Raw genomic sequence first — 18,388 nt, forward strand, 5'->3', positions numbered from 1 at the left:
TTTAGGGTGTGTGTGGTTGGAGAAAATACAAGTATATTTCCAGAAATTTTGAGGTGGGAATATCTTATTCTCATGTTTGGTTCAATGTTTAAAAAATTATTCCTGGATATGTTTTATTTTAAGGAATTCAATTACCACCAATTTAATTCCCATCTTCCCCATGGTTATCTTTAATTCCAATAGGAATGGAATGTGTATAAAAAAATAAAAAGACTAAAATGTCCTTCAACTCTAACCCTCTTCCTTAAGATTTTTCACTCTTATATCACAAAAAACCAAACCTTAGCAGAACACCTCCTCCATGAAAACCAAACCTAGCCAATTTTTTTCCCAAATTCATGGAGGCTCTACCGACGTCGGCGCCGCCTCGCCGCTGATCTGGATTCGCATGACCACCGAGCTCCTTATTCTAAAAGGAAGATTCACTATCAACAGTTAGCGTTCGTGTTCATCATCACATCTCACCTCCGTTCGTGTTCATGCTCGTGCTCGCATCTGGTCTCTCTCCTTCGTCTGAGCTCGGTTGCTCGCGCATCTCTCGCCTCTGTCTCTGCTCGAGTTGTGCTTCCTGTTTCGTGTCATCTCCCTCACCTCTCTCCCTCCTCGCATCTTTCTGTTTCTGTTGATCTTTTTCAAACACAGATTTGTTCTAGGTTTGAAATATTGGAATTGAAATGTGTTTTATTTTTTCAATGAAATTGGAATTGAAACAATTTTCTAGATCCATTTCAATTCGTCTAAACAGTTGTTCTAGGTTTATTCTAGGTTTTTTCAACCTTATGTATATACTTGGAATTAGAATGTGATTTCAGTTTTTAATTTGTTTGGAATTGGAAGATTTGAGTTTCAATTCTGATCTTATTGATTATAATATTCTTAATTCTTTTGTTACATATTTCATATAAAATACCAGTGATAAATTGTTGATAAATAAAATACCAGTGATGAATTAAATTGAAACTTGATATATGTTTTATCTCCATTTTTAATTATAATTTCTTTCAATAAATTTTATGTAAAAAATTTATCCTATTATTGGAGATTACTTGTTAGAATTTTATTATAATTTGTGGTTTTATTATTATTATTATAAAGCTCTGTATCTGTTGATTGACTGCATTATCTAAGGAATATTTTATATGACTGCATTATCTAGGTCTGTGCAAGTCTTTTTGTCTTTCTTAAATTTCTTTTCTATATACTTAACCATATATTGAATCTTAAGTTCTTCAAAAATAATTAACCACAATCCACAAAATCTTCATAGCTAACAAGGTGAATCATGATGACATAGTAATGAAAATCATAGAGCAATATCAAGTTGGTCCTCCACCAGCTCTACTTTTTTACTTTAGTGGTTTTGGTTACAGGAAGGTAGTCTTTGATGATGCAGTAGTGTTTACTAGTTTCTAAAATTTTTTATGGATTATTAACTATTTTTTGGACTTTGAAAAAGAAAAGTACAAAAAAAAAAACTGTTTTATTTTCTTGTTAACCTTTTATGCAATGGGTGTGTTTCTTTTGGGGCTTATGCAATGGCCTTTTATATTACTATGTTCTGAGATGTTTGTGATGACTTATTCTGTTTAATAATATCATTATATATGTTCTATGCTTTATTTAAATAGGATTTGTGATAACTTGTTCTGTTTAATGACTTCTTTATCTCATTTTATTTTTTTATGGGTGTTAGACAAAATATTATTTTCATAAAAAAATTATAAAAATAAATAATTAGTTGTTTGGTAATATTCCTATATATAATATTTATATCTATTTTAAATTAAGTTAGATCATTTGATAGTTGGTTATTTATTTAAATTTTGAAATTAACAGCAATCAAGAAGTGCGGAACAGCTACAAGAAATTCAAATTTCCTGCAAGTGGTGTACAAAGAGTAACTGCCCATTGAGATTAGGCTAGTCTATAAATAGAGCTTTATGAACACGTTGTAAGGAGTTCAGTTCTTCTTGGAAAACACTTAGAGACCCAAAACGCTCTCAGCCCCTTGGCATTACAGAGTAAAATTGGGAATCTTAAGTAATTCCTCTGAATTCAAACACTTGTACTTTGCTTTCTTTCAGTTTTTATTAATAAAATTTCTTTACTTTTACGTCTTTTTCTCTTTTACGTTCATGTTTCTTCTTTCATCTTCTTTTTAATTTCCTGTTTGTTTTAATTTCTGCATTTTACTTTGCCTCCGGCATCTTGTATGTTTTCCTTTTTTATCTTTAATTTTACTTTCGAAACTACAATTGAGACTTTGAGACACCCATAAAAAGAGTCGTTTCCGCTCCTTGAATTAAGATTGTGAAACAAAACTCGAAAATTGTTGATTTATTTGTTGTTAACAATGGAACAAAAATTTGAGTAAAACAAATTGGCACGCCCGGTGGGACCTTGTCAATAGATTGTAGTTTGTCAAAAGAAAAATCAAGAGTTTTGAATTTGCATGTGGTTGCGCAGTGGTAAATTCGTGCGTCCAGAGCCAAGGAAATCAGCGTCAGTTGACATGTCAAATACTTCTGCAGCATCTTCTTCTACTTCTAGTGATGAGATTAGAGGAAATGAATCCGGAAATTCTCCTGTGATTTCAAATGCAGAGCCTACCTTGATGTCAGTGAGGCATGATGGCATTGGCCATGCCCATAAAGGGTTAAATACAACTTACATAAATACCATGGGGTGGCCGCCATATGGCTTGCCACCGGGGCATGTCCCCTCCATGGTGACACAAGGATTGCCTGTGCCTCTCTACTCAACTTTTCAAAATCCTCTTTATCAAAATCCATATGGCATGTCAAATGTACCTGTTTCTGGGGTGTCAGGTTCACACGTATCACAACAAAATTTTTCACATGCTATTAATACAGAAAATAACAGTGCATCTAATTCTACTACGTCTACTGTCACTAGGGTAGAAAATTCCAAACCTGTATTTCCTGACATGTCAAGAGCAATGCCTGTTAATCAACCTAGTCAAACTGTGGGATCTTTAGCAAATATTAGGCAACAGATGGATGAAAGCCACCATGATCTAGTAAATATGTTAACTCATCAAATGGTGACAGTTTTAAATCCTCTTCTAGAAAACACAAACACTAGAATTGAACAATTAAATAGGCAAGTCAATAGGATTGCTACTGTGGTAAATTTAGAAGAAAATGATAACTTGGGTTTAAGATTTGATAATGTCAATCAGAACGGTGAAGCAATTCCTAATTATGATGTTCATATGCTTAGACATGGTCAAAATGCTGATGATATGTTAGAAAGACTTAGACAAAATAACTTAGGGGGGCATTATAATCTAGCAAGAAATGTTGAAGAAATTTTAAACCGTTTGGGATTTAATGTTGGTTGCTTGAATAGGCCATATTTTGTGTCTGCTTTTCCTGAGTGTGTCCAATAAGCAGAGCTCCCAAGGGATTGAAAAATTCCAAAATTCCTTACAAAATTTTCTGGAGAAGAAAATGAATCTACAGTAGAGCATATTGCTCGATATACTGTTGAAATTGGGGAAGCAGCTTCTAATGAATATCTCAAGATGAGATACTTTCCTTCTTCTTTAACAAAAAAAATGCATTTACATGGTTCTCTAACTTGAGACCAAATTCTATTCATTCTTGGGCGCAGTTAGAGAGAAATTTTTATGATCAGTTTTTCCGAGGTGAATTGAAAGTTAGTCTTACGGATTTATTTTCTGTCAAACGTGCAGAAGGAGAATCCATTGATACCTATTTGGCGCGGTTTAGAAACATGAGGAATAAATGTTTTACTCCGATTCCAGAATCTGAAGTTGTCAAAATGGCTACTAATGGGCTAGAATTCGGAGTTAGGAAGAAACTTATTAATCAACATACTTTAGATCTTTCCCAATTAGCTGAGAGAGTAAGACAGATAGAACAAATTAAGAAAGAAAAAGAAAATTTTAAAAGGGGTTCAAAAATGGTTGCATATGTTGATTGTTTTTCTGATAGTAGTGATTCAGATGAAAAAGAGATTTATATTGCCGAATTACGTGGGGGTCCTCCTTATGTATGCAAATCTTTGAAGCCTGTTAAAGGAAAGGAAAAAGTTTCTTCTTATTCTAAAGTTGAAAATAAGACTTAGTCTTTTGATATTTCTAAGGCAGATCAAATATTTGAAATTTTATTAAAAGATAAGCAGCTTATTTTACCTGAAGGAAAAAAAATGCCTACAACTGATGAAATAAAGAATAAGAAATTTTGTAAGTTTCATCAAGTATTTTCGCATGCCACTAACAATTGCGTCTGTTTCAGGGATTTGATACAAAAAGCAATTAAGGAGGGAAGACTGAAGTTTGAGGATAAAACTACTATGAAGGTGGACACTGAACCATTTGCTGCTGACTCAAATTATGTTGAGCCATTCGATTTGTCAATCAACATGGTAGAAGTTGATGCCACGATGGTTAGTGCTAAAAATGAAAATAAGAACCTGAGAGTCTTTGAACAAGATAAGAAGCCAGTTTATCCTCGTCCTGATGAGGATTTGTTAGATTTTTTGTTGAGAATTAAAGAATCTAATAGCACCATTGCCATGTGCCCAAAGTACAATGCTGTTTTTGACAAGGAAGCTGCAAAAGAGTTTGAAAAGTACAAAGTTGAAGAGAAAGAAAAGGCTGAGTTGAGAAAGAAGATTGCTGAAAAAGAAAATGAAACTAACGAGCTAAAGCGGAAGATAGCAGAGGAAAAACAAAAGTTGGGCGGTCAAACTCCTTTGAACAAGTGCGTCAACAACACTGGGGTACAACCCGTCAACCAGAAGATGAAGACTGTGGTCATGATTGATGAAAAACCTGATGGATTTTCTCAAAAGACAAGAGTTCCTCCCACCAAAATTTTAAACAATAAATGGGTCCAGAATGTGAGAAATGTGCAGAATCAACCTACTGCTTTTGCAAGAGGAAAAAACAAATGGATGAAGCCTAGACCTTTTAAGCCTAGGTACTATGAGTCTCAGTTATGGATCATGAATCATGCACAAGATGGAGGTAGTATATATATTCCAAAAAATGTGCCTGTTCCCTCAAAGCCAATTTATTCTTGTTATAATCCTAACATGCAGCAGGTTCCTAATTATTCTCCTTGGTCAAATTGTCAAAATATTTTAAAATATTCTCTTTTTACAATTTTTGAGCAGAAAGAGAATATACCTGAGTATGTTCCTTTAGATCCATACAAGAGACACGGAGTAGATTTTTCTCTTTTGCCAACCATGGTCAAGTATGTAGAAACAGGCAATTCTTCTAATCACCCTAAGTGCAATAAAAATGTCAAGAAGAATCTTGCTGGGAAGAGGGTAATGGTTGAAAACAAGGGAGAAAAGGATGAAGATTTAATTACTGATAATTTTGACACTGATTTTGATGACAGCTTAGAAGTAATATTTGGTGTTAAGCAACCTATAGCTGTGGTGTCAATATTGCCTAAGGAGTATAGTCAAGTCCAGGAAGTAGAGTCATTAGAAGATGATTGTTATGATGTCTTCCCTGAAAGCGAATGCTTATTGCTAGATGACAATATGTGTGGTGGAGGATTATTTGAGAAGCCTACCAAAAATGATAAGGAACACTTGCGTCCACTGCATATCAAGGCTCGTGTTGACGGAAGGATAGTCAATAAGATTTTGGTTGACGGGGGAGCTGCTGTCAATCTCATGCCTGAAAGAATGATGGGAAGGCTTGGAAAGACTGAAAAAGAGCTGATTAAAAGTAGCATTGGGGTAACAGATTTTAATGGAAGGACTTCTTCTGTTAGAGGTGTGGTTCTGCTGTTAATTGAGGTTGGTTCTGTCAATAGGCCAACTTTATTTGTTGTTGTTCCTTCTAAAGCTGGTTTTAGCTTGCTTTTGGGTCGTGATTGGATTCACCGAATGGGTGCTATTCCATCCACTCTACATCAAAAGTTGATTTTCTGGAACGAAGATGGAGGAGTGGAAGAAGTTCCTGCTGATAATAGTACATGTTACTATGCATGTGGAGTTCAGGATGTATAATCCTGGAGTCAAGCCACTGACAGTTGACACCAAGGCATTTAATCCTGAAAGTATTGAGATGTGTAAAATAGATATGAATGGTTTTATTTAAAGAAAAAAATGCGTCAAGTTTAAAATCTTGGACAAAAATAATCTCTCATTGACATTTGGGTATGTACTTCATAAATACAAGAGCCTAATTGACTTAGAAATTCTGTTGAGTCTATTAGCGCTTGGAGTCAAAACTATTGGAATGTTAATGTGGAGATTTTTTAGGATTAGAAATTTTATCAAATTTAATTGACACCTAGAGTTTAACATATGAAAGAAACAACTTCACGAAGTTAAGATTCTGTTATCTCTGAAGTTAAAAAAAAATTGTGTCAATTAAAACAATGAATGTGTGTGTCAAAAAAACTCTTAACTGAAATATTAAAGGTCAAAATAAGGGTCAATTGATACACATTTAATGTGCCAAAATTAGAATAGATATCATTTGACACACTTAAAAATTTTCATACGAAAGAATAGACCACATTGACAGTTCAACTATTAATGTAAAAAAAATTTATAAACTTAGAAATTCTATTAAGTCTATTACTAGTAGGCATTTAATCTGTCAAGCGGATGTGTCTAAAATGTCAATTGACTCTCAATATCAAAAATAAAAAAATGTCAATAAACAACTAAGTTTTCTCACTTTCAATCATTGCATATCTTCAAGTGAGAAATCTTTGGGGCATCTTGTTAGACAAAATATTATTTTCATAAGAAAATTATAAAAATAAATAATTGGTTATTTGGTAATATTCCTATATATAATATTTATATCTATTTTAAATTAAGTTAGATCATTTGATAGTTGGTTATTTATTTAAATTTTGAAATTAACAGCAAGCAAGAAGTGCGGGAACAGCTACAAGAAATTTAAATTTCCTGCAAGTGGTGTACAAAGAGTAACTGCCCATTGAGATTAGGCTAGTCTATAAATAGAGCTTTAGGAACACGTTGTAAGGAGTTCAGTTCTTCTTGGAAAACACTTAGAGACCCAAAACGCTCCAGCCCCTTAGCATCACAGAGTAAAATTGAGAATCTTAAGTAATTCCTCTGAACTCAAACACTTGTACTTTGCTTTCTTTCAGTTTTTATTAATAAAATTTCTTTACTTTTACGTCTTTTTCTCTTTTACGTTCATGTTTCTTCTTTCATCTTCTTTTTAATTTCCTGTTTGTTTTAATTTCTGCATTTTACTTTGCCTCCGGCACCTTGTATGTTTTCCTTTTTTATCTTTAATTTTACTTTCGAAACTACAATTGAGACTTTGAGACACCCATAAAAAGAGTCGTTTCCGCTCCTTGAATTAAGATTGTGAAACAAAACTCGAAAATTGTTGATTTATTTGTTGTTAACAATAGAACAAAAATTTGAGTAAAACAATAGGCTTTAAATATTTTTTATTTTTTAAATGATAGAAAAAAATTTATATAAAATAAATAAATAATAAAATTTTCTAGCTAAATATTTTAATATTTAAACACTATGGAAAGAACTATTAATGTACCTTATATGACGGTGTGCTCAGAGAAATCACACACACAAACAATTCACTGCTCGGCCCCCGCACTATTGCTACAAACAAGACCATCTAGTACATTTTTGTTTTATTTTATTTTATAATTACTGTTCTTTTTGTACTTGTGTGATTCTTTGTTTTAAGATGATGAAAATGGGATTGCAGTGATTCTGTGATTGGCCTTTAATTATTGTTCTTTTTATATTTGTGTAATTCCTTGCTTTAAGATGATGAAAAATTGTCTTGTGTTATTTTTTGTTTATTAGTCTATAGAAAATGGAAGAGAATATTCGACCTAATTTAAAGCAAACTAAGCGTCAATAGATGCCACATGAAGATACAAAATTAGTTGAGTGTTTAGTGAAGCTTGCAACTACTTCTTGAAAGTGTAACAATGGCACGTTTAAATCCGATTATGAAAAATATTTGAAAAAAATGCTGCATGAAAAGATCCTTGGATGTGATCTTAAAGTACAGTTTTTTTACATAATACTTGTTTTCTTTGTTTATAATTCTATATTTGTGTTATAATCGTATAGTTTACAAAATATTTATGCTTCTATATTGGGATGCTTTACTATTGTGCTCTCATTTATTTTTAAGATGATGATGGGATAGAGATGAAACGACCAGAAAAAATTTCGTTTGAATATATAAAAATTATAAATTAGACAAAATTGAAAAATCAATGATATGTTAAGAAGGATGCCTTCAGAACTAGATACCATGCATGATCTATGAGTGCGACTATATTATATTATCATCATTGATTTAGATTCAAATTATATGATCGTCAATTTTTTTACGAATGCATAATTTTAATTCAGAGATGCACTTTGATGATATTTATGTTGTTGGGTTGTTGTGTTACTACGAATTAGTTCATATATATAGTCTTAAAATTGCAGTGTTAAATTAAACAAAGAAACTTTATATTCAACTTACATATAAATTAAACTTTACCTTATTCATAATAAGTTGGTTATTCAAAAACTGAATGATTGTTACTGCTCCATGCATTCACTATATTTAGTTATGCTTGGATGAATTGTGGTATCATTGTATCGAAATTCAGTTTATTGAATTTAATCTGAGTAGTAATAATTCTAAATTGTTATGCTATGTTTAGGCTAATCCACACATTGAATCAAGGGTGAAATTGTTAAAAAGACAATATTTTGCAATAGTTGAGATGATGGGCACAGCTGGGAGTGGATTTGGTTGGAACGATAAAAATAAAATGATTGTGGTGGAGCGACAAATTTTCAATGAATGGAAGAGTGTAAATTCTAAATAACTTTCTTAATACAAGTTTATTTATCTTAGCTTTTTAATATTTATTGCTTATTTATTTTCTTTTAATTTCAGTCCCATCCTAATGCTAATAGCCTCTACAACAAACTATTTTCACATTTTGAAGAGTTGAGAATAGCATTTGGTAGAGATAGGGCTCAAGGAGGCAATACAAAAAATGTAACTCAAGCAGTTGCTACAATGGAGGCTGAGCGCGAAGCAACCTTGAGTGATCGACACGTGAATGAAAACACCCAAGTAAATTTGGAAGAGACCAAAATGGAATATGAAGCTGATTCTCAAGTACGTAAGCAATTGACTCTAATTCATGTACATAAATTCACTTATTGTTGATCCTGCTGCTGCTGTGTATTTTCTTGGATTTTAGAGTGATTCTTCATTAATTCATTTACTTTAATCTGTGACTGTGACTAGCCTTAACTATTTCCATCATGTTGAGCATTTAGATAGAAATACTGATCTTCATTTCTGTGGAGTGTAATAACAAAGAAGAAAAGGATATGAATGTAATTATGCAAACAGAATTAGAATCAAGGTAGTTAATATTCTATTAGGTTCTGTTTAGTTAGTTAATGTTGTTAGTCTTACTGGCCAAGACAGAGGTAATGCTTGTATATACAAGTGTAGAGAGTGTATAATCAGTTAAGCTACTTGTTCTTCATTTCTACCAATATTGAATAATCTTCTTCAAGTTTATAGTTTCATCATCTCGAGCTTTCTTCTTTCTTTTTTTCTTTCTTTTTCTTGCAACACACTCATCGGTGTTGCTTTTAATTTTTAGGAGCCTCCAACTCCTGGTGTTCTTGCTGCTCCTAGTGCTTCTGCTGTTCCTAGTTTTTCATCTATAGAAAGGAATAAAAGAAAATGAGAGGGCAAAAGTGAGGAAGTGATTGACATAGTAGTAGAATCAATGAGAGATATGAAAGGTGCTTATCAAGAACACACAACCGTTTTAGTTGATATGGTTTCTTGTTTTAAGCATGAGAAAGAAGGAGTTGAGCGCAGAATGAAGCTAATGGCACTGTTGAGAGATGTTCCTGGTTTGAGCGTTGATGATAGAATGAAGGCTGGCCTTAACATTATAAGGAACAATAGTCTGATCGACATGGTGTTCCAACTTCAATTGAGGAAACTTTTGCCATTTTTGAAGAAATTGATTTAAATATTGTTATTTTTGAATTTTTATTGAATATTATAGTGACTTGATAGGAAGACATTTGTGCCAATTGTTATTGTTGTTTTGTGAGGAATATAAGCAGCTAAAACTCTAGTTCCTGGTGCCATTATATCAGGTTTTAAGATCCATGAAAAACTAGGTAAAGTTCCTCTTGAACTATAATGTGCAGCAACTGGTGATGGCTTGATTCCAAAAAATGTTTGTTAAAAATTGATGGTGACTTTTGAATTCTTGTTGCTTTGGGCATAATTGGTCACAGATTTTACATCTTTGGAAGTAATTATAATGCTAGGAGAATAAAGATGCTCCCATTTAGTTAGTTGAGGATCATCTGAGATGAACACTGCTCCTTTTACATTCGTCATAGTCACTAATTTTATTTGATGAAACACAAAAATTGAATCACTGGCCTTGCATACAATGATCCCATCAGATGTGGCAGCAACAACCTATTATTAAACATTCACATTAAATATCATGTTGAGTATGAATAAGAGTTAAAATAGTGTTAATATTTAATTGTGATATTTGTTGTTAGGGATATTTTAGTAAATTTAATTATGATAAATTAATTTTAATTAAATATTTGTTATTAGGGATATTATAGTAAATTTATTAGTAGAGATATTTTTGTAAATTCACAAAAAATTTCAATGTAAAAAAATAATAATAATCGATTAGTTTTATATTTAATTTTTTAAAAAATTAAAAAATTTGATATTAGAGATATTTTTGGAAATAAAAATAAATATTTTTATCTAAAAATAATTATATTGAATTTATCTTAAAATATATTCATATATAAATTTTTCATGTATTTATTAAGTTTAGTTATGAACCTTTTAATTTGAACAAGTAAAGATAATTTTGACATATTAAACATATTTAATATTAGAGATATTTTAATAAATTTTAAAAAATTAAAATCAATAATAATTTTAATTAAACATATTTGATATTAAAGATATTTTAATAAATTTAAAATTAATATAAGTTCAACTATGGATTATGAGACGAATTATGAATAATGGGGTTTTTGAAAATTTAGATAAGTATTTTGTGTTAATTTTAATTAAACATATTTAATATTAGAAGTATTTTAGTCAATTTAAAAAATTTAGAGTCAATAATAATTTTAATTAAAGATATTTGTTATTTGAAATATTTTATTAAATTTAAAAAAAATTAGAATCAATAATAATTTAACTAAAAATATTTGTTATTAGGGATTTAACTAAAGATATTTGTTATTAGGAGTATTTTAGTTAATTAAAAAAAATAGAATCAATAATAATTTTAACTAAAGATATTTGTTATTAAGGTTATTTTAGTAAATTTAAAAAAATTAGAATTAATAATAATTTTATTAAAGATATTTGTTATTAGGAATATTTTAATAAATTTAAAAAAATTTAAAATCAATAATAATTTTAACTAAAAATATTTATTATTAAGGGTATTTTAGTAAATTTAAAAAATATTTAATTTTAGTCATTAATATTTTAATTTAAATAATTAAGGATAATTTTGACATAATATGACCAAGATATTTAAACTCAGCCAAACAAAAATTTAGTCATTCCTAAGATTATTACATAATATTCTAATACATTAAATTTTACAACCAAACATAAAAATCATGTATTCCAAGTAATTTTATTTCTAGGCATTATATTCCTAAAAATGATATTCTTGTTAATAAAATTTAATTTTTAAACCACACACCCTTAATGTGTTGTTAGCAATAATTATATCTCTAATATAAATAATCCATAATCATCCGTTTATTTTTCTTCAATTTGGAGGACCCTTCATTATTTCACCAAACAACATTGACTGAGCTCCCAATACAAGCAATCCATGCACGGTAAAAGCGAAACAATCATGGTGCACTTTTTTTTGGAACAACCAAACTGCTCAAGATGTCAAATCTCATAGCGCAATAATTTAGGATGTAAACTATTAACGTTTAACGTTTTGTTTGTGTTGATCAGGATCATCATCTTCGCGTATTTATATATAGCAGCCAATAATTGATCCAAAATGGCCAATGAAAATAGAACAGGTCATGCAGAATTATCAAATTACATGGCAATTGCTTTATATATCACCAAAATGCTCAATTATAAATCATGGGGTTGTGTCATGTCTGTGTGTTATGTATATACCCCACGAGCAATACTATATTGTCTATATATACCTACCTCTAGTAAATTAAACCCATTGAAAGTGTTTAATTTGAGGGTACCTGGTTCTAACTGAACTTTAAAAATTAATTTATGAGATGAAAAACATTTTATATTTATAAATTTTTTAGAAATTTTATTTTTGAGAGATATGAATTTATAATATATCTTCTTCACGTCAAAAATTTATTATCTAAATTTAATAAGAGAAGACACATAAATAATTATATATGCAATATGTCCTTTTACATAAGAGTTTTTTTATTTATGTGATCTTTTGCACTTTTTTTTTTTCGTTTTAATTTGTCTCCTATTATTTTTTTTTTTTGTTGTTGTAATGTATAACAAAGATCAAACTCTATACATTTTTCGGTTATAGAAGTTCTGATATTATATTATGATTTTTTAAAAAACTAAAACTGATAAGAGAATACAGACGAATGTCTCTAAAAATCCTTCTCATTATGGTGGCCGACTTTTTCAATTACATATTTGTAAATCAAATTTATCTTACAAGGAATAAATCACACTATAAAGAAACGGTTCCGTTACGTTACCAACAGTATATCTGTCAACTTCTGCCAACTTTTGTGTTTTATGGAAGTGTATTTGTGGATATGTCTAATAAAAATATCTTTTTTATAGCTGTGTTTAATAGAAGTGTCTTTATAGATATATTTTCTGGATGTGTCTCTTTATATATGTATTTAAAATATATTAATTATTAGACACATCCACGAACACACTTCCATGAAACACAATTATAAATAAGAGTTGGCAGAAGTTGGCAGATAATATGTTGGTATCCTATACTTTTCCATAAAGATAATGTGAATCCATATACACGTACAAAAACTCAATTTTGTTCTTTATTTCTATGTTTGGTGCCCATTCGTTATTTGTTTTTTCCCCGAAATATTCCTTCGTTAAATAACCATTTTGTTAATAATTTTTTCTTAAAAAAGAAAATAGAAGAGAGCACCTTCGTTAAGATTCTAGCTAGTTTTAATTAATCAAAGAAAAGTTGATTGAACTGTCATGAGTGATTAATTTTGAATGTGTTACGTGCGTAATAATTGTGTTTCTACTTTCTACGTTAATAAATATATATGGAGATATAGTGCAGTTTCAATAATTCAATTGGTTCAATATAATTCACCAAATAATTAATCATTATATTTTGGTCCAAAACATTTGTGACTATAAGAGAAAGCAACAATAGAAAATTGAAGAAACTCAACATAAATGGCTTCTACTTCTTATTTTTTGCTCTTGTTTGCTCTTGTTGCTGCAGCTACAGTTTCTGAAGCAAATGCTGCTCAGCTACGTACAGATTTCTACTCCTGCAGCTGCCGGAACCTTCTGGCCATAGTCAAGACCGGAATCACCAAAGCCCTTCAGAAAGAAGCTCGCATGGGAGCTTCCATACTCCGCCTTCATTTCCATGACTGCTTCGTAAATGTCAGTAACTCTTGATACTATATTATGAAACCACTTATTCCAAAATTTACAGCGAATAGAAAAATGGTTGTATCTTCGACACGATGAACCAGCCTAAACTTTAGTCTAAAGAATGTTTTGTCACTTTGTTTGTTACTTGTTGCTGAAACTACATTATGGTGATGCAATCAGGGGTGTGATGCATCGATACTGCTGGACGATACGAGCAGGTTCATAGGAGAGCAGACGGCGGCAGCGAACAACAATTCAGCAAGAGGGTTCAATGTGATTGATGACATCAAGGCCATGGTGGAGAAAGAATGCCCTGGGGTGGTGTCATGTGCTGATATTCTTGCATTGGCTGCTAGAGACTCTGTAGTTTATGTAATGTACACCAATCAAATCTCAGTGATGAGTGTTATAAGTGAAATTATGGGCTTAAAACATTGATAATTTTGCAGTTGGGAGGGCCATCTTGGGAAGTAGGCTTAGGAAGAAGAGATTCTACTACAGCAAGCAGACTTGATGCTAATAACTCCATTCCTGCACCCTCCTTCAATCTAAGTACTCTCAAACAGAATTTCGCTAACCAAGGCCTCTCAGAGAAAGACTTGGTGGCCCTCTCAGGTAACTACTATTTGAAGGTGGTTATTTCCATGAAGACGTCTTTATGTGAAGATAGATGATATTGTGAATCGTTAGATGGTTCAGTCAAGCATGTCAAATCATCTAATGATTTACAAATTTATCTTCACATAAAAACGTTATCATGGAAGTAGTAACCTTACTTGAATAATGCCACCAATTATATAATAATAAAATTTCAATTAATAAGGGTAGATTTCCATAACAGGGGCACATACCATTGGCCTATCTCAATGCAGACTTTTCCGACCACATATCTACAATGACACCAACATTGATGCCTCCTATGCCAAATTCTTGCAGAGCAAGTGTCCCAGAACCGGAAACGACAAATTGCTCGAACCCCTCGACCATCAAACTCCCTTCCATTTCGATAACCTGTACTATAAAAATTTAGTTCAGAAGAAGGTTCTTCTTCATTCTGACCAGGAGCTGTACAACGGAGGTTCTACCGACCATCTGGTGGGGAAATATGCTACGGATAGAGTTGCATTCTTTAATGACTTCGCCAAGGGCATGGTGAAAATGAGCAGGATCAAGCCTCTCACAGGAAAAAAGGGGGAGATTAGACTCAATTGTGCTAAAGTCAACTAAACATCAGCTACTTAAAATTATGTATAATAGTTTTTTTTTTTTTTTCCAAAACTATGTCTGAATTCTGATTATTTGTTCTTGGTGTCAAGGAACCTGGTTTATTCATCAATAAACCTTCTGGGTTTATATGAATGTGCACATGATTTTCCCAAGTTCCTCAGTTTTCCTGTAGACATATTTACATCCATGTAAGTTCAATTGTTTGTTACATCTATTTGGTTATAGTGATCCTGTAACTATAAATTTGTCATCATGCTGAGATGCAATAAAAGGAATCATAATATTTATTCAGCTTATCCATACAATTTGCAATACTGTGGAATCAAGAATTCATCATGACCAAAAGATTTACAAGAACTTTATATTTTGTTAAAGAGGGGTTGACGCTACATTGTTTAGAAAACTGGTATATCATTACTATACAACTAGCTAAACAAAAACAACTTTCTAACTGCTAGTTACACTTGGATTGCGTCTTTTCCACTTCATCCGGTTCATCATCTGTTTCAACTTCCTCTTCCATCAGTTCAAATTCATCAATCATTTTAAAGTAGGCTTTCTGTTTTTCAATGTAATCTTGCAGCTCGGAATCCTTGAGCATATCTTCTGATGACGTGGTACGTTGCTTCTGCAAAAAGCAAAAATAAACCAAAAAGCTTCAGCATTGTATCTAATACGACATGGTTCAATCAGGAATTGCAAAATAATAACCATGCAAAAATATATGGCATATGTGGATAAGTACTGCAAAGATTTTAATCACATCCTACTTCAAACTGAACTATTTAAGACTTTTTGTAGAACAATAAGTAACGACCAAAAGAGTTATGACTTTTTGTCAATCGCAAATTATGCAATTTACTCGAAACTTAAACACGACATACTTAAGAAATTTGAAAAACAACCAGAAAAGCAGGAGTACTCTAACTTTAACTATTATACACACACACTGTATGCAAAATTCTTATTGCAGTATTTTCAGAATGGACCGTTTCAGGAAACAGCAATAACTTGCAAACAATAATAATCAATCAACACACATATACATAGGAGTTTGACGGTCCAAACAAATCCACCGAAACAGAGTAATAATCAATCTATTTACCTTTCTCAAAGGAACGGTCAATGCCTTGGCTTTAGGTAGATTTGCACTTTTACCATCATCAGTTTTCGGCCTGCTTTTCATGACAATAGACAATACGTGACAAATAATTATATGGTATGCTTTCTAGGAAAGAGACAATACAAGTAACAATGAAACTTGGCTGCCTCTATTAAGTCCATAATTACTGTGGATGTGTCCAACTATAACATATATATCAATATCAATAAGGAATTAAGGAAACACGAACTTGAAGAATTTGACGGATTCTATTTGAAGGCTAAAACAGATGAAACAAAAAGGAGAAATCTTAATCATTAAGCACTTCAATATAGCATCACATGCACCACAATAAACCCTGATAGACTTTCCAAGTTTTCAATCAAGACCTACATGCCTAACTCGACCAATACATGTAGCACGCAACATTCATCAGAATATCTTAAGCAAAATTCTTCCAACTTGCAGGACGTGAAACTATCATGAGAAAAACAGGACAAAAACTCTTCATGTGGAACTATATCCCTATTTCGTATCTTTTTTTGTTTTAAAAATTTCTTATCTATTTGTTAACTATTTTCCTATTGAAGCACTTCATTCATACTTTACAGAAGTCTCAAATTATAAAAGTTTGCAGCTTAATTTCTTTTCCATTTCTACTACTCCATGAATCTTACTCAGCCCAAGTACCAATTTCTGCAACCAATATTAATCACACGGTTACACCTACATCCAAGTTCTAGAGCAATACTATCAGTAACTTAGTAAAACAGGAGGAAGAATTACCTTGTATCAGAGAGCTTCAAAATGGGTGTGCTGATGTCAGGAAATGCCAAAGCCTTCCCTTTATCCTTCCTTTTATTCGGAGCACTTCTTCGGCTGTAGGTTACTGAAATAGGCTCAAAATCCTCAAGATCAACAAAATTACCTGAATTCAAAGCATATAAAATTGCACACTCAATAAATTACCCTATAATCCACAATCAATTATTAACAATCACAGTTTATATATCATTGTAAATCTGGCGGTGGTCCCAAGCAACTTGAGCTTAACTAAAATTGAGCTAGAATCTCATCCTAATTTGTAAAATCATTGCATTGCAAGCTAATAATCCTAAAAGGCGCAAATTATAGATAAAAGCTAAAATGAGATTGGAAACAAATTCAAGAAATTGAGAGCAGAATAATTGAAGTACCGGGAGGAGAGGAGGTTATCGGCGACGAAGGCGGAGGAGGAGCAACGGCAGGGTTCGAAGAAGTGCTTTGGAGATTTGTGGCAGCGTTGGTAGAAGAGGCGCGTGAAGAAGGTTTATTGAGGCGAGGCTTGGAAGAAGTAGAAGAAGGAGGTTTGGATTTGGGTTTGGGTTTGGGTTTGATAAGGTTTATGGAAATTGGAGAAGAAGAGTTAAGAGTGTTGGTGCGATCGGATAGAGGGTTTCTGCGTTTAGTGCTTCGGTCAGCTTCCATCGTTAGATCTTCGGGAACTCGGTTCCCATTTCAATTGAAGAAGAAGAAGAAGTGATGCGATGATTGAAAATGGAAGATTGAAGAAGCTGCTTGTTTGTTCGTTGAGTGTGTAGTGTTTTCTCGTCTTTCCTGAATAGCGGGAATTTTCAGTTGAACAATAAGGATTAAAAATCCTGAGGCAAGCTTTCAGAGGAAGACTCCAATAGTCCACTGATTATGGTCAATGACAACGAACAGAAACCTCAGCTGCTTTTTTTTTTTGGTAATATAGTTTCTTTTTGGACATGAATAAGTTTTATATGGGCCACTGATATAACGCTCATACAAGCTGGGCTGATTCACATGTTTTAATACATGTGAATAGGCCCAAAATAGGCCCATGAAAAAAAATTACTTTCTTTTTCGTCCTAAGATATTATATTTCATTGATAAAATGAGGATATGTGTCCATTACAATCAGCGCAAAAGAAAGGAAGAAGGATATTAACCCAAAGAAACTTCACTAAAAGAAGAAAAAATTTAGACACTTCTTAAGAAACAGAATATCGAAAAACAAATTACTTTCTTTTGGACGTTTGGGAAATAAGTGTGTGTATATATATATTTATAGAATTTATTTATTTGACTTTGCTGTAAAAACAAATCAAATCATTTGTTCTATCGTCTCTTCTATATGGTGCCTAATATTTATTTATAAAATTTAAAAATAAAGAGATGAGTCTCACACTCTCACTTTATTCTATCTCTATTTTTAAATAGGTTAGACAAAAATATTTTATAAGTACCAAAAAATCTATTTTATCACTTTAATAAAGACGCTAAAAATGTCTTTTTTTTAAAGACGTTTATACATGTCATGTTATTATTGGACATTATTATTGAACCGGTTA

The 18,388-nt window shown here is 31.8% G+C and overlaps 2 protein-coding genes and 1 pseudogene across 6 annotated transcripts in view; 2 read left to right on the forward strand and 1 right to left on the reverse strand.

The window, feature by feature from the left end:
* The window catches only part of LOC107609903 (protein P21 pseudogene), a 133,720-nt pseudogene that overhangs the window by 3,506 nt on the left and 111,826 nt on the right, over positions 1–18,388 (forward strand). The window contains exon 3 of the transcript XR_015892085.1: positions 8,295–8,314. The product of XR_015892085.1 is annotated as a protein P21 pseudogene (transcript). The remainder of the gene's footprint in view (positions 1–8,294; positions 8,315–18,388) is intronic.
* Positions 13,070–15,245, forward strand: LOC107608947 (peroxidase P7). The gene is made up of 4 exons (XM_016310736.3): positions 13,070–13,711; positions 13,883–14,074; positions 14,152–14,317; positions 14,544–15,245. The coding sequence occupies exons 1-4, from the start codon at positions 13,496–13,498 to the stop codon at positions 14,927–14,929; spliced, it is 960 nt and encodes a 319-aa protein (XP_016166222.1). The 5' UTR covers positions 13,070–13,495; the 3' UTR covers positions 14,930–15,245.
* Positions 15,191–17,733, reverse strand: LOC107608948 (sororin-like protein). 4 transcript variants are annotated; one of them, XM_016310739.3, is made up of 4 exons: positions 17,228–17,733; positions 16,818–16,920; positions 16,035–16,104; positions 15,191–15,557 (listed from the first exon to the last, which is right to left on the reverse strand). In XM_016310739.3, exons 1-4 carry the CDS (start codon positions 17,496–17,498, stop codon positions 15,384–15,386), a joined length of 618 nt encoding a protein of 205 aa, XP_016166225.1. In that variant the 5' UTR covers positions 17,499–17,733; the 3' UTR covers positions 15,191–15,383. The 4 variants fall into 4 exon arrangements, with proteins under 4 accessions (XP_016166225.1, XP_016166224.1, XP_020962903.1 ...); XM_016310738.3 differs by having other exon boundaries at positions 16,818–16,959; XM_021107244.2 differs by having other exon boundaries at positions 16,035–16,107; positions 16,818–16,959.

The sequence above is a fragment of the Arachis ipaensis genome, chromosome B7 (genome assembly GCF_059453495.1).
Source record: "Arachis ipaensis isolate K30076 ecotype BB chromosome B7, ASM5945349v1, whole genome shotgun sequence".
Taxonomy (NCBI): domain Eukaryota; kingdom Viridiplantae; phylum Streptophyta; class Magnoliopsida; order Fabales; family Fabaceae; genus Arachis; species Arachis ipaensis.

Bases quoted from the DNA above. Each gene is read 5' to 3' on its own strand.
- LOC107608947 (XM_016310736.3), top strand. From the start codon at position 13,496: ATGGCTTCTACTTCTTATTTTTTGCTCTTGTTTGCTCTTGTTGCTGCA. The intron at 14,075-14,151 runs GTAATGTACACC...ATAATTTTGCAG, and splicing joins CTAGAGACTCTGTAGTTTAT to TTGGGAGGGCCATCTTGGGA. The intron at 14,318-14,543 runs GTAACTACTATT...TTTCCATAACAG, and splicing joins AGACTTGGTGGCCCTCTCAG to GGGCACATACCATTGGCCTA.
- LOC107608948 (XM_021107244.2), bottom strand. From the start codon at position 17,498: ATGGAAGCTGACCGAAGCACTAAACGCAGAAACCCTCTATCCGATCGC. The intron at 16,960-17,227 runs GTACTTCAATTA...CTTTGAATTCAG, and splicing joins GATAACCTCCTCTCCTCCCG to GTAATTTTGTTGATCTTGAG. The intron at 16,108-16,817 runs GTAATTCTTCCT...TGTCATGAAAAG, and splicing joins TTGAAGCTCTCTGATACAAG to CAGGCCGAAAACTGATGATG.